General features: G+C 33.8%; 1 protein-coding gene across 1 annotated transcript; it reads left to right on the top strand.

The window, feature by feature from the left end:
* The first annotated feature begins 1,721 nt into the window (after window positions 1-1,721).
* On the top strand, window positions 1,722-7,258 carry hsbp1a (heat shock factor binding protein 1a). Its single transcript, NM_001172634.2, is given in 4 exon segments — window positions 1,722-1,865; window positions 2,423-2,489; window positions 5,352-5,499; window positions 6,993-7,258. Coding segments are annotated over 3 exon segments (234 nt in total). The 5' UTR covers window positions 1,722-1,820; the 3' UTR covers window positions 5,474-5,499; window positions 6,993-7,258.
* Window positions 7,259-16,699: the final 9,441 nt, after the last annotated feature.

Consider the following 16,699-nt stretch of genomic DNA (forward strand, 5'->3'; position numbering starts at 1 on the left):
CTACTCGTAAGGTTTTTATTTTCTCCTTGCGTACCCCATATGTTTAAATTAATTTAAATCCATTTATAAATACCAAAATCATTATATGCATATCCTCGAACATTTTAGTCAGTGGACCGGGCTACCCCAGACTGGTCATTTCGGTTGCCAATGACGTTTAACGTGTTTTATCATTAAACCCAAGTCAAATAGAATAAAAAAAGACGAGTAGCGGTACTACCTGATAATACTCGAAAGTGGGCGCTAGAAGGCTCACAAAATCCACCATATTTAGAATATAAGTAGTTAAAATGTAAAGAATATAATATATTAGACAAACCGAACACATAAATATCTTATTATTAATTTAATCTAATGAAAATGTCTGGCACTGTGCCAAAACTAGACTTAAACAAAAGCTTTTTGAGTCGTCAGCCTCAAATGAAAAACACAACTTGTTTAGATTCGTGGCTTTGATTTTTCTGAAAATAGTATTTTGATTATTTTTCAAACGCAAAAAAAATATATAAATCCAAATACATTACTGAACTAAAACATAGGCTTCATTTCCTATTTTTGGACTAATAAATAGTTATACAGTTACATTAGTACTGCGTGATATTTAAAAATCTTAAATATTTTTTTATTCTGCGATAATCATTGCGATATGAATACAATTTCACGAAGTTGAGTGGAGTAACTATTTGAAAAGATTTTATCATTTTAGATTGATTAGGATGATGTAGGGGAGTGCATTAAATATAATATATAATAAACAATCCACAAGCATAAATTCAATAAAGAAAAATATAAAAATTAAACATATCTTATTTATTTATTTTATTAACCATTTTATTGTTTTCTGAGAAGTCGAACTGTATTCAGGTATACAGTAATTGAATTATCAAATGTAAAAAAAATACTACATAGTCTTCTTTTTTATATACTCAACATAGCATATAATTGAAATGTAGCTATTGGGAATTATTCTATTGCGATATGGATGCTCAGGCCCGTAGCCAGAGGTGGCTGATAAAGTCCAGAATTTGGCCCCTTCCTGAGCTCAAATGTCTCATTTTTGACTACTTTGCCATTAAAAATTGTGAAAATAACCAATAGAAAAAGGCTTTAAAACAAATTTAATGTTTAATTATTCAAAGTTTCTTAATTGTTTTTTTCTTTTGATTGATGATAAATTGATTATAATAAATGTTCATATTTCTTCATAAAAAATTGTATGCTAATCTCAACATTATTTATAAAACTGTAATTATATATAATAACTTAAATGCACATTTGTAAATATTCACTACAAAGTCAAATAGTATTGTAAGCACTTTGACAAAATCGTAGGAAATATTTTGGTACATCAAAATCTGCGGTCACAATCCAACAAGCTAATCCAGCAATGCTTAGTTCTTAAAATATCACTAAAATGCAGCATTTTAACCTCATTGTTTAATAGAAAAAGAGGCATAGAACTGCAAAAAAGTCTACTTTTGACAGAAAAAACTACCCCTTTCAATAGTTTGTCTACAGGTGCTGAAACGATATAGGCCTATTGTGCAGCCCTAGGTTACATAATACGTTCCACTGTTTCTGGGCCATCGAGCGCCCCCTGTAGGACAAGAACACGAACACAACAGAAAATACTAAAGACGCTCCATTAACTTTATTTCACTGACCAAACCCCTAACAACGAAATCAGCTCCTGCTTCAACGGCGGTTTCCACCTTCAATACATCATCATCATTATACAGTACAGTACAGTACTGCCTCGACAAGGCTCCTGACCACACAGGCATTTATCAGCTCCTCATTTTTTTTTCTAAAAAGAAGAAATGTCCGAGAAGGACCCAAAATCATCTCAGGACCTTACTGTTGTGGTGAGTATTTGCTTTTCACTGATAGACCTACTAGGTCGTGCACTTACAGTCGACCAGTATTCAGTCACGCTCACTTTATTTGTCAATACAACGGTAACGAAAGTGTGTAGTGCTGTGATTAGCACGTTATTACCTATTATGATTCATTAATCGGTCTTAACTTGATATCGAAACATCGCTCCTGCGAGTTCCCACAACAAACGTTTTATTTTCTTCATAGATCTATAGTTAAATTAAATTAGAGTGTAGATTAATTGATTGTGAGTACAATAATAAAGCGAAGGTTTCTTCTTTATTTCATTGTAAGGTGTCTTGTGTCATTTCACGAGGTTTCCCTTGTTACTATGGTTTCGGTTCCTCGCGTGGGCGGAGTGCATGCCCTTAAACTGCTGTTTTTACTCGTATGTGGGCAGCCCACGCAAACACCCACACGACTCTAGATATGCCAGCTGAACGCAGTGTCCATTCACAATTTTTCTTGTATAAATGTGCAGTTTTTGTCTGATTGCTGGCTTTACTAGATTTCATCTTAATATTTTTCCTTCTCTTCAATTCAGGTGCAAACCTTGCTGCAGCAGATGCAGGACAAGTTTCAGACCATGTCAGATCAGATAATTGGGAGAAATATCCTTCTGCATGAGCGTTTTATTATTGTTTTATTTGCCTTTTGAAAAAAAACAATTTAGGCCAAACCCAATTCCAAAGTGGGTGTCATGGTGGCACAGTGAGTAGCAGGATCGCCTCACATCAAGAAGGTCGCTGGTTTGAGCTTTGGCTGGGTTAGTTGGCATTTCTGTGGGGAGCTCCCCCACAGTCCAAAGACATGTGGTATAGGTGAATTGAATAAGCTAAATTGTTCGTAGTGTATGTGTGTGTAAATAAGTGTGTATGGATGTTTCCCAGTGATAGTTGCAGCTGGAAGTTGCAGACTAAGCTGAAAAGAAAGTTAATGAATTAATCAATTCCGATGTAATCTTTCACAAACTGGCTGAGAAATGTCAGATATACAATGAATCAAATATAAAGCCAAACAAATAAACAAAAACAAGACAAACAAAAAAATGTATAAAATAACTTGCATACTGTGCAGACATCAAACAGAAACGTTGTAAGGGGTTAAATAAAATCAATTCTTGAAACATTCATTTATTCATTTTCTTTTTGGCTTAGTGCCTTCATTAAGCAGGGGTCGCCACCGTGGAATGAACCGCCAACTTATTCAACATATGTTTTTTATTCAGTGGATGCTCTTCCAGCCAAACACTCTTGCATTTACACTCATACACTACGGCCAATTTACCTTATTCAAATGACCTGTAGCGCATGTTTTTAGACTTGTGGGGGAAACCGGAGCACCCGGTGGAAACCAACACGAACATGGCGAGAACATGCAAACTCCGCACAGTAATGCCATCTGACCCAGCTGAGGCTTGAACCAGCGACCTTCTTGCTGTGAGGCAATCATGCTACCCCATTACACCACTGTGTCGCCTTTCTTAAAACAAACCATACAATTTTTTAGCCTTCTCACTCTTCATTAATTTTAAAGCCTCTATACAGGTGGCACACTCCTTTTTAAAGACAATCACACAAGGAGCTGTTTTCAAAATATTTAAGAAATTAAGTAAAATAAGTAAACAATTTGCTATTCATTCATTTTTGTTGTTTAATTGTACTTCAACTTTCTGTGTCACAACAAGGAAAAGGAAACATTGAAATATATTGCTTTATCCAGTTGCCCACATCACACCAGAAATGATTAACCAAATTACAACGAAGAAAATATAAGCTGCGTCCCAAATCGCATACTTATGCACTATTCTATGCCATTTTGTAGTATAAATAGTGTAAGTAGTGCGTTCACACTGAAAACTCTAAAAATAATAAGTGCACTTTAATTACCCGGATGATGCACTCATTCAGCGACTAAAATGAAGTGTGTAATGATGGACACTTCACGCACTCAACGACCGCAGGTTTGCTTACGTAGCGGAAGGGGCGGAGCTATCGGACGCACATGTTGAATAACTTTATTTAATTTGGATGGTGAAAGCAAAATTCTTTTACGAGAGTGATTATAGCGCCTCCCGATAGTGATTGCGGCAATACTCACGGCAGGTATTATTTGATAATTCGGCCGTTTATTTCAATGATTTGGCAACCGTCAAACGTCATCAGGGAAACGGTTTGAATTTCCGCTTAGTAAAAAAAACATTAGTGTGCCATTTGGGACGACACTACATACATATACTACCCTGTTGAGTGTGTAAGTGCATAAGTACATAGTGCATGAGTGCATAGTGTATAGTGTGCCATTTGGGACGCAGCTAATGTTCACCTTCTGCATAGGCATGATTATAATTGCTCAGAAATTAAGACCAGCTGTGGACTAATTAAAGGGGTAGTTCACTCTAAAATGAAAATTTTCTCACTGTTTATTCACCCTCAAGATCTTGAAGAAAGCTGAAAATGGTTGGCTACCCTAGTATCATGGAAGTTAACGGTTACAGGTTTTCAGCTTTCTTCAAATGATCTTATTTTTTGTTTAACAGAAGAAAATAAATTGTAAAGGGTGAGTAAGGTCCAATCCCAATTCTACCCCTTAGCCCTACCCCTTGTTTTGCGCGTTCACTTGAATGGGTTGGGGTGTCCCAGTTCTCTTCAGCTTGAAGGCGTAGGGCTAAAGGAAAAGGCTAAATAGCCCCTGAAACTGCGATTTTTCAGGACCACACTCGAAACCAAGGGATAACAAAATTTCTCAGAATACACCTGCTATAACGACAGCACACAGAAGGAGATGCACAAATTAGTATTATTACAAATTTTTACAACAAACAAGCACATGTTTTAATATATTCATAATTGCATTGGTGTTTTACTGTCATGCTTAAAAAAACAGAAAAAAACATTTCACTATCTGTAATCTATAATAATAACTCTTGTATAACGTTACTCATCCCACAACATGCTTCACATCTGTCACTCGATAACACTCCAATACCCTGTCAGAAAAGTCTAGTGGCCTGAAATGAGCTTTTTACAGTGTCTGGTATAATGTTAATGCTGTTTTTGTGTGTTTACATGGATGTATATGGCTACGATGTAAATGCACAGTATAGTTACGATCTTATTGCCACATTATATCGTTATGATAACATGATATTATCATAGTGATTATTTGAAGATAAATACCAAAAATAATGCAACTGCAATAACTACAGCAGTTGTTCTCGTCAATCTCATATGAAGATTGCGATAACATTTAATGACTTGTGTGGGTGTTGCAGTGCTGTCCTATTTTTTAGTGGTAAAATTTGAAGCCCTTCACCTTCACACTCTGTTTCAAGGGCCATGGGGTAGGGGCAGAAAAAAAGAATTGGGATTGGGCCTAAATGATGTCAGAATTATCATTTTTGGCTGAACTATTACTTAAATAAAACAAATCATTGAAACGACTAATGATTGTACTTTTCTTAATTGTAATACTTGATGAGATGAGTACGCGAATCGATGACCTGGAGAAGAACATCTCTGATCTCATGACTCAGGCAGGTGTGGAGGAGTTGGAGGAGGAGATAAAAAACAGTGAAACCTCTGGAACAGCTTGAAGGCAAATGAGATCAACACCATCCTAGTAAGTGTAGGTGGTGCTGTTGCCATTCCGATGATGCCATTCTTTCAGGATCCTTACTAAATGGGGAACACATGCATTCTATGCATTGCAGTAGAATATGTATTTGATTTGACATTTGCTTGTGACACAGTTTGAAAAGGTATTTTCATATTTGTACTGTTGTTTAAACTATGTTACAGAGAGATGAAAAATCATGTTATTAAGGAATATTAGAGTATTCTTTATAATTGGTTTACATGTGGACAGCATTTACTTTATTTAATAGGGACCTATTATGCCCCTTTATACAAGCTGTAAAATGCTTCTCTGATATTCTTCTAGTCAGTGGATATGTAATATTTCAGCTCAAAATATCACACAAATAATGTTTTATAACTATTTTAAACAGCCTCATTTTAGGCTTTGATCCCAAAGGCGTGCTCACACTAGGTACAGTTGCCTTGAACCGTGCCCAAGCACAATTGCCCCCCCCCCTCCACTCCACTCCCCCGATGGCCTGCACTCACATTGCATCTTTACCTTCTGAACCTGAGCACATCACACCTGAGTCATCATGCGACTGTTCAGTTTAACAGGAAGAGAAGCGCTCTCGCTCAGCACAGTGGAGATTGCTTTAGTTTTATCGTTTTAGTCGTTTGGGATGCAGTGACACACAGTTAAATATTTTGCTGAACTGATCCACCACTTTTGATGCTCATAAATTATCATAAAAGTCCTCGTGCTGCATGTATTAGGAGGTTGCACAAGGTGCAGCTGAGGTGCAGTGAGGGGTTTGCGTCTTTAATACTATGAGAGTTTACGTTCATAAAAAGTAAGAATGATTAATATATCCATATGAAACATTCCCTTAAAAATGACATCATGTCTTCAGGTTCGGGCTCAGGTGCCCTTTGCACTTACACTACAAGCGTATTGCGCCAAAGCCCAACCGAAACATGCTCTGGCACACCTCTTCCAATTGGACCAGGGCCGGCCAACTGAACCATGCTTGAGTCCAATTCGGAGCATTTAAACTTGTCAAACGAACCGGGAAATGCAACTGGGCATGGTTCGGATAGCATAGTGTGAGTGCACTCTAAATGTGCCGTTTTCGTGACTGTCGCTTTAATTTCAAATGAGATTGTGCTTCCAGCCCTCCTTTTAAAAGAGGTCAGCGCTACAAATCCCTGTCTGTCAGCACAGGGGCAATTTCATAAACAAGACTAAGGCCCTATGCTAATAAGAGAGAGATCATCACTAGTGGGCGGGGCTTTCCCCCTCTGATCACATGTACACAAGTGTTTCTGCTTACCATTGGAAGCTGGTTATATTCACAGACTGTCTCCACACAACTCTGTCCAAACCTTGAAATAATAGGTTCCCTTTAAAACATTTCAAACCCCCCTAACATGCATCTCTCAGAAATCCTGTATAATTGACATAATTATTTAGAGTTGTTTCTTCATGTCTTGTCTTTACGTTTGGTTTAATGTTTAGTCTCATTTCTGTTTTAGACTGCCAAGGAACACAATGAGGACCTTCAACTGCAGTATCTGAATTTTTAAATGAAATGTGAATTAGTAATTTTTTAAATAACGACTTAAAATGGTGCTTGCTAATGTGAATTATATATTATACTACACACTGTAAGGTTAATAACTATATTACTAGAAGACTATACAAATATGACACTTGCTTTTGTATTCATTTATTGTAATGACTGGGGGAAATCATGTGGTTCCTGCATGTTTTACTGATTATTAAAAACCCATGAAATCCTTTGACTGTTCTCAACGTTTTTTCTGTCTTTCATTTTAAGGAAGTGGAGAATGTGTATTAAAGCCTCCTCTTATATGACCAACAGCTGATAAGTTACTTTAATAAGTGTTACATTTTAAATATACATTTCCACTCTATATTTTTTCCATACAATTTGCATTTTACAGACAAATTACTCAATGAGAGAACGTGTTGCTGTTTTTAAATGGCATTTGGTGGAACGTTTATGCAACCAGATGGTGTGGTTATGACAAAAACCAGCAGGAAATATCTGGGCCATGCTAATTCAGCATAACCTTTACCTATTTGAATGGCACTAAAAGAATGTACAATGTCCAAAACTGTTCATTAGCGATTAGATGTCGAAGATTGCAGATTTTCTGAAATATCGTAGGATCAAAGTAAAAGAAATATTTAGTTATAACACCATTTTAAAATTAACAGAAAATAATCAAAAATCAAAAGTATCTGAATTTTTTTTTGATTAAAAAAGCTTATTTCATTCATTGTTTATAAAAACAGTTTAGATTTATTTTTTACAATGGCATATTGTAACCTCAGAGCATCATATATGTACGTTATCGTTCAATGACATCATAGTTCCAGGAAAGCTGTTCTGTTACTGTACACACACACACACTCAGTAATTCCCCAAAACAATTAGAGTCTTTTATCTGTTAAACACATTTTCAACAGTTACTGGTTTTCAGCTTTTTTCAGAAAATCTTTTTTTTTTTTTTTGTTCAATGGAATAAAGAAATAAATGTTTATAACCAGTTAAGGTTGAGTAGATTTTTATAGAGTGAACTATCCCTTTAATTTTTCAAATTCTGCCCTGCATCACTACAGCAAAAACAGAAAAATTCTGGATCTGGCAACGTGATTAAAATGATGCTTGCTGACATCAATGTCTTGCCTTTTATTTATGCAGATTTGGTTTATAATATGCCTGCCTTCATCATATTCAAGTAAATTTTAGAAACAGCTAAAGTAAATATCTAATCCTAAAACCAACAGTCAGCCTAGCCGCATAGTTTAGCTGTAGCTGTTAGCCTGTATGATCACAAAATCAAGTTAGCTTGGGGTTATTAGCTCACAGACTCGCTGAGCTACGTGTTGCTGGCATATGTTGATGAATTTCGTATATCATCATGAGATATGTATCTCATGCAGAAGGTTATGCTGTGAGTTACAAGTTGTAAACTTAGTTTGGAGTGTGAGGTCACACTGTGAGACTGATGAAAATTCAACTTCGCCACAGGAATACTTCACATTTAAACTTGACATTAAAAAGCTATGAAAATAGAAAACTATTGTATGTTGTGTAGGCTACTGCAGTTTTGATACTAGGCCTACATTATGATAATAACCATATGGAACAGCAACTGGTGTATTATATATTTCCCATTCAAACTGTAAAGTAATTGCTACTATACAGGTTTGAGTGTCACATTTAGGTTGAGGTTCTATGCTTTTCATCAAATGTGAGTCTGGATTTGGCTTCATAATGTTAAGCAAAAAAGACAAGTTTGAGATAACTCTAAATATCTAACCTTCATGAAGGGATTTTTGGGAAACATTTTAGGGACATTTGCATTTTTTCCCCTAAAATACTTAAGGGATTTTTGAGAGAAATGTTTGTAAGTTAATTTTTTAAAAAAATATGGCTGGGTGACAATTTTACTTGCTTCATTTTGTAAACACCAGTTCTAATAAAGTACAATTGGATTGCATTAATGCGTAAGAGAGAACATTAGTTTTATTCATAGTCAAAATCAGTGGAATGCATAAACTATTAAATGCTCTTACAATCACATAAAAAAACTATTTTAACATGGTTTCTGGTAGCATTTCTTTTTAAAATGAAATAAAAAAAACTTATTTTTAGTTATTTCGATGTTTGACAAAATGTGATATAGGCTATATATTTATAGTATAACGTTAAGTAGCTAGAGGTAATTTATGTCCATTTGTTTAATGAGGAGAACATTTAAAAATATCCTACAAGGTAGATCATGTATAAAAAAACGATCGTAAAATGTCCACTTGGTGGAGCTGTTTTGTTATTAAACAATATATTACAGCCATTTTAGTATACATACAGGACATACATTACATTGCAATACTATATGTTAATTTTACTAAATTTATTTTTGGCCGAAAAAGAACGTGGAAAATCAGATCCATTTGCTGTCTTGTGTCTTGCTGATCTTGTTTCACAGTGTCATGTTGAAGTGTTTCACCGCACATGAGATCTAAAGTACACTGTCAAAAAACAGTGAAGAGAAATATATATATATATATATATATATATATATATAATTTTTTATTTTTTTATGTAAGTTTATGATTACTAAAATTGCCTGTTTAATAGCTGCTTTAAAATGTAAATAATTTAAATTTCAACTTTGTGGATGATATTTTTTTTTTGTGTAATTTTCATTTACTTTTCACATAAAATTAAACAAGCGTTTCAGAGTTAAGTGTTAAGGTTATAGAGTTATATTTTTAAAAATGAATAAAATCAGAGTTTGAAGGTGATTTTTTCCAATGTAAAATGTCATGGAGTTACAGCTAATCAACTTGATGGTGTTTTTCCATTATCCGGGAAAACATTTGACCAAAAATTTAAATGGAACATAAAAGTAATGCTATTTTTTAAGATCTTTTAAAGTGTTTGAAATTGTTAATTTGTAAAAAGTGTACATTTTCTAGTGCTGGCTGTCAAGTGTTAACATGTTGTGTTGATAAAAATGTTTAATAATATATTTGTATATGTAAAGTTTTTCTATACTTTTTGAAAGATTCGTAACCTTTGAATTATAAGGTTCTATCTGCTTTCTAAAAAAGTTTGAGATATTGAGCTTCAAAGTTTTTGCATTCCATGTAGCAAACAATATGTGTAACAGTTCTCTTTCAAACATAAACATGACAGAGACCCTAAATGTACATTATCAAAATTCTCTTACATTTGCAAGTTGGGGTAAAACAAATGGCAAATGCAGATAGAGCTTTCTAATTCTAAAAAGTAATTTTTCTGTATGGAATTATAAGGTTCTATCTGGCAGATTATTCATTGAAGTGTTACTTTTCAAGAAATACAATCGGTGTGCTCATTAATTTAATTTAAAAAAACAAAAACAAAAAACTGGTGTTGTGACAATATGTTGATGTTTGAGAAAGTTAAATGTTTGCTTTCTATTATATTTATTTAATGTTATTTACTTATTATTTAATGTTTTAGGATGAATATTTTTTCATGTTCAAATAAAGCATACAAGGCTGTGCTAATTATTTTGTGCATTGCAGATGTTAATGTTATGTAATTAATATGTTAATATTTATTAAATTATATAAATTAATTAAATTAAGCATTTGGCTTTCAGGGCTTAATATCAAATTTAAAGACTTTAAAAGGAAACTGGCAATGAGCAAATGAGTTGTTTAACAAAGTTTAATAAACACTTAAATATGTTTCACTGACTATATATACACAAATAAAAATATATTTTACATTTAATATGCTTTTTTATACATAAATAACTGTTTCTTTTCCAACAATGTAAAATTTAACATCTCATCTCAATGTCAAAAAATGCTTCTAAATCATCACATTTACACACATCAATTTTGGGAAGAAACAATTTTGTGTTTCTTTCTGGTCTTTCATGCTGTCAATGGAGCAATCTGGCGGAATGACAAAGAAAGCTGATCCTGATTGGTCCTCATGCATGCATTCGAAATGCTGATTGGCTCACAGAAAGAACCTTATAGAGCCAAGCTGGAGTTTGACTTTGCAGACAAAACCTTTTTGTTTTTTTTTAAATAAAAAGTCTTAAAATGTAAATAACTTATAAATGAAAACAAAATGAATAACTCAATTTTGACAAAAACGGCAGATAGAACCTTATAATTCTAAGGTGACGAATTGCCTCGTGTAAGTTATTTTAACTAACAATCATGAGAATTGTAATTTTTGCTAGGTTATACATTAAATATTAAATAAATGAATAAAATATAAAAAACAAAAACAAAAATTCTGTGAAATAAAATAGAGAAATTATCATGAATAAAATATGTAATTGGTTGATTTAAAAATGAATAAATAAATTCTCTCTGTAAAAGTGTTTCATTCAATTTTCATTCTTTACACTAGAGTCAGGGAACAATCAACTCCCAGTAGTGTAGATCAGAGGTATTTTTTTAACTCGATACAGTGTAAATGTTACTCATGTATAGTGTTGTACAAGTAACTCTCTTAAGTGTGTTGTTTTAACTGGGACAATATGTTCACTCATTCTGAGTTGATTTTAACTCTGTTAGAGTTGAAATAACACTGCTATTTTTGTAGTGTATGTATGTGTGTGTTAAGTTTTCAGTGAATGATAAATGCAAATAGAGCACTGACAAATCATGTAAGATAACATATGACAAATTCTTATGACATTGTAGATTTTGAGCTAGATTTCTTATCAGTGACCGAAGATAAGAGATACTCATTGTCAATATGTGTATGTGCCCCTCTGTGATTGTATATTTGCATCTGGTCAACAATAGGTACTTTTTGTTTTAACAAGAGTTGGTAATAACATTCCCCTCTTTGTCTCTAAGCTCAAAGTCTCAACACACTTGAAAGAGGTAATTTTATATCTCAGCTGGAGGTGCACTTTCCCTCAGGACTGTAACATGAAGTGGACAATTTTCTCTGTCTTGCTCTCTGTCTGAGCACAGTTTTGCTTTTTCCTGTGTACGTTTATCACACCAACCCTTAAGATGAAACTCTTTAACCTTGTACAGTTTTTACACAGGCTGTTTAAATATCATACAATATTACACATCCCTCAGACTCAAAAGCGATCTTATTTTAGTCTTTGCATTTGCTGTTTAACATCTGGCAGCTTGGGTGTTGCTATGGAAAAAAGACATTGCACCATACATTAAAGCTGGAGATTGAGTCAAGCAAGCTTTATTTAGTCAAATACCTGGAAGGGGAGAAATTATAACACAGATATATTGTTAAAGGGTACATTATGAACTGTGAGCAAGGCCTAGAGATAGGTTTGGTCATGTGTTTGTCATACATTGTAAAAAAGCATTATTTCTGATGCCAAAATTAACAGAGCAGAATGAGACCGTAATCTATTTATGCGCTATTACAAGAACTTCATTAGAGAGATGTACAATAGGACTAGCAGGAAATGCAGTGTTTTCATGAGGTTTATAATGACAGGAAATGAAAAAATCATATTAAATTCTGCATTTATAGGTTTGCTGTCATTAAGCCATGGCTTGCTTCATATAATAGTTCCAGTCTCTGATTGAGCCAGATCTTCTGCACAGCAAGAGTTTCTGCTGCCATGGTGACACATTTAGTTTCTTATGGCCAATGCACTTAAAATACATTCAACTGATCCCATTAAATTGTCCACAAACAAAAGAATAACACTTAAGCAAAGCCAATATAAGTGCACTTTGATCAAAGCTTTTAATACTGATTTTTAAATGTTTAAGTAGCTAGATGCATCCTTTGGCAAGTCATTTGAACACAATAAAACCTGTTTGCATGCTACAATTAATTTTTTAGACACAAATAGTGCTCATTTGTTAGATTGTGGTACATATCATACTAGTACTTTTGCATTAGATACTTGAAACTATTAAATAAATGCTAGTACTTATTAGATACAAGTACTTGTTTGAGTAGTGATGAGTGTAACTATTATAATATTCCTAAGAAACTTCACATTTTTGCCCTTAACCTCTATGGGGACCTCTGTCACTGTCATCTAAACTATTCAATTTGAATAATAATATTAATGATAATGTATATTATTATATTTATATACACTTGAAAAATTTTGTTTGGTGTTTGTTCAAATTACTTTTTTAAATAAGTTAAAACAACACATTTGCTGAGTTTTTTTTAATGGAGAACTTAATTGTTTTATGTTCAGTCAACTCAAATTTGTAAAAACCAATTAGTAACATGAATTCCTCATGTTGTCTCAACAAATCAAATGTCTGGAATCCAGCATTTATTACAGTGCATTTGTATAGCGCATATTTATATAGTGTATTTATATAGCACATTTATTGTTAATGGCCATACACCCAAGTGCTTCACAATCATGAGGGGACGGTCTCTCCACACCACCATCAGTGTGCAGCATCCACTTGGATGACGCGACGGCAGCCACAGGACAACGGCGCCAGTGCTTCACCACACACCATCTATTAGTGGTGTGGAGAGACAGTGGTAGAGCCAATTTGTTATGATCTTTTATGTGAAGCTGCTTTGACACAATCTACATTGTAAAAGCGCTAGAACTAATTTGGTCAGGACACCAAGGTTACATCCCTATTCTTTACGAGAGGTGCCATGGGATATAAATTGACCACAGAGGGTCTGGAACATGGTTTAACATCTCATCCGAAATACGACGCCTATAGTGTCCCCTTCACTTTACTGGGGCATTAAGACTCACACAGCCTGCAGGTTAAGCTCCCCCTGCTGGCCTTACTAACACCACTTCCAACAGCAACTAAGCTTTCCCGTGTTGTCTACCATCCAGGTACTGACCAGGCTCAGGTCTGCTTAGCTTTAGTGAGTAACAGGTATTGGACTGTAGGGTATTATGGAATAGTAATGTATAAATTAAAGTTGTAACTATTCCATATATTTTTTATATACTAGTAGTTATTCATTAGTACACATTTTGTTTGGACACAAGAAGAAAATAAATAAATAAATAGCAACAAGCTTTATAAATTAAATATTAAATTTGCTTGCCATATGCAACCTATGAACTTAAAATGTTGATTTAAGCTCACTCTGTTTTGCTTGGACATTCTAATAATCTAGTTTCACAGTGTCCTGCTGGAGTGTTTTTCTCCACGTGAGGTCTAAAGTGCACTGTCAAAATATTCGAGGTGGTGAAGAGAAATATTTCTTGTATTTGCCTTTATAGGTTCTAAAATTGTCTGATAGACAGCTACTTTAAATTGTAAATAATTTAAATAGCAATTTTGTGTCTGGGTGATTTCCTGTGTGATTGTTTTCTTTGTTTGAATGTTGTAGAAATAATATTTCAGCGTAATTTTAATGTAATTTTCAAGTAAAAATAAATACATGTATTTATGTATGCTGTTAAAAATTGCTGTAAAATTTTGGATGGCAGTAATACTAAAATTTACAAGCACACTGTAAATTACAAAAAAAATTGTAAAAAAAAAAACAATTGTAATTATTAATGTACAGTGTGCTTGTAAATTTTACAGTATTACTTGCCATTTTTACAGTATAACTGCCAATTATTACAGTATTACTGGCAAAATCTACAAGCACACTTTAAGACAACTGTGCTGTAAAACTGCAGCACAATTGTAAATGTTAATTTGAAGTGCACGTGTAAATTTTACGGTATTGCTGGCAACCAAAATTACTAGTAATATTGTAAATTTTAGAGCATTTTTTCAGTTGTGTATATGTGTATATTTAGTTTTTAGTGAATGATAAATACAAATAGAGAAATGATAGATCACATAAGATATTATAACACAACATATTCTTATGAATTGTAGATTTTAAGCTAGATTTTCCAGCAGTGAAATATAATAAAGCCAAAAGAGGTCTCCAAAAACAATATGGCACAAAGCAGAAGAAATCAACCCAAAGATCAGAGCGTCTTAAACATCCTTTCTAAAGTACCATTATTTCATCACGACTGCATTTAAAAGTATTTGTTTTCTTTTCCCTTTAGCCATTAGTTCTCTGCCATCATTGTGTTTTAACAAACCGCTCTTATAAACAGTGGTTTTCTTTCCTTTTCTGTGGCAGGATGTTTTTTTCCCTTCCTCTGATCATTTTTACCTCTTAAGTCGTCCATTAGAAGTGTCATGGGAAGCATAGAATTACAAGGGAGTGGCTGAGTATTTTCCTCATCTTGATGCCATTCTAGAAGTGAACTGAGGTCATATACAATACAATCAGCCATATTACTTTTGCCTGTATTTTATATTTTCTTTAAGAGTAGGCATTAACCCATTTAGGCATGTTTGCTTTTCATTCATGCGTTAATATTAAAGGAAATCCTATTTTCTTTCAGTAGACATAAGTAGTAAGTAGGCATGTTCTGGTGCTGATTGCATGCTTATAGACTGCATTTGACGAGGGTCAGATGTAATCGGCAGCAGCTAAAAAGCAGTTTGAGTACATGTGGGGAGCTTTTTATCAGAGGTGCTTTGCAGATGAAGATCCAAGTTTTTATTTTTATTTTTCCTATTTATTTTTGCATTTTAATTGGATTATGGGACCTTGACCTCTCTTCCAACAAGTTTTAACCTTAAAAAGTTAATAAAGTCACTTTAATTAGCATTTTTAGTAGTTTAAAGTGATATATTGGCTGGATTGGTGATGTATTTTCAAGTACAAACATCTTGTAATAAACTGCCAGAACATTTTCTGTTATGTTACAGATTTATTTCTCTATATATTATTTCTTATACATTGTTATTTCAAACTACTAAAATGTCAACACAAGTCACTTTGTTAAGAGAGTTGCATTTTCAAGTCAGCAGAGCAGAGATCAAGGTCTTATAATGCAATTCACAACCGTAAATAAATGGAAAACCCTTGTGAATCACAAGATACAGAAACTGTAAATTAACATTTCCTACAGTGCAATATTAGATACCTACTTTGATTTTGAGCAGTAGATATCTTGCATTCAGTGATATGACAAGGACCTGGGTGCTGAACATTCAGATAAATTACATGTCTGACACAAATCAACTGAAGATGCCAGTAATCCATATGTGAGAATAAGATCGTCTCAAGTTAAAGACTGTGGGATGTCTTTTATTGAGCTAAATCAAAGAAGGTTAAATCTTCATGCGCTGTGATGACCTCTGATAAAGAACCTAGCTGGCAACTTAATGCCAAAACTACATCAAAAAACATGTCAAAATTCTCATAAAAAATATATTACGGGTTATTCGCTTTTTTTTTTTTTTCATTTCTATCCACTAAATGCAATCTCCCCAACAGTCATTTGACACTTCTTTAAGAAATTGTTTACCCACTTTCCTAGCCGTGCTCCTGAACAACATCTTGACTATTTCTTTGGTTTAGATACGGACCGGAAACATTTAATATCAGCAATTTTTAATTTAATAAGAACACTAAACAAAAAAATCCTATAGTTTCTCTCAAAGAATCTTTGGAAAATGACCTTGCGAAAGAACAATGGGGAGATATTTTTAAATATGGTCCACTCCTCCTCCAGACATGGCCTAATGAAATGTAAGGTGCTCCATAGAGCTCATTTAACCAATGCCAAATTAGCAAAACGTTCCCCTGATAGAAGTGATGCATCGTTGTAAGCAGTATGTTCTGGAGTTGCCCTCAATTGAACAATTTCTGGTCAGTGTTTTTGACACACTT

The sequence above is a fragment of the Danio rerio genome, chromosome 7, assembly GCF_049306965.1.
Source record: "Danio rerio strain Tuebingen ecotype United States chromosome 7, GRCz12tu, whole genome shotgun sequence".
NCBI lineage: Eukaryota > Metazoa > Chordata > Actinopteri > Cypriniformes > Danionidae > Danio > Danio rerio.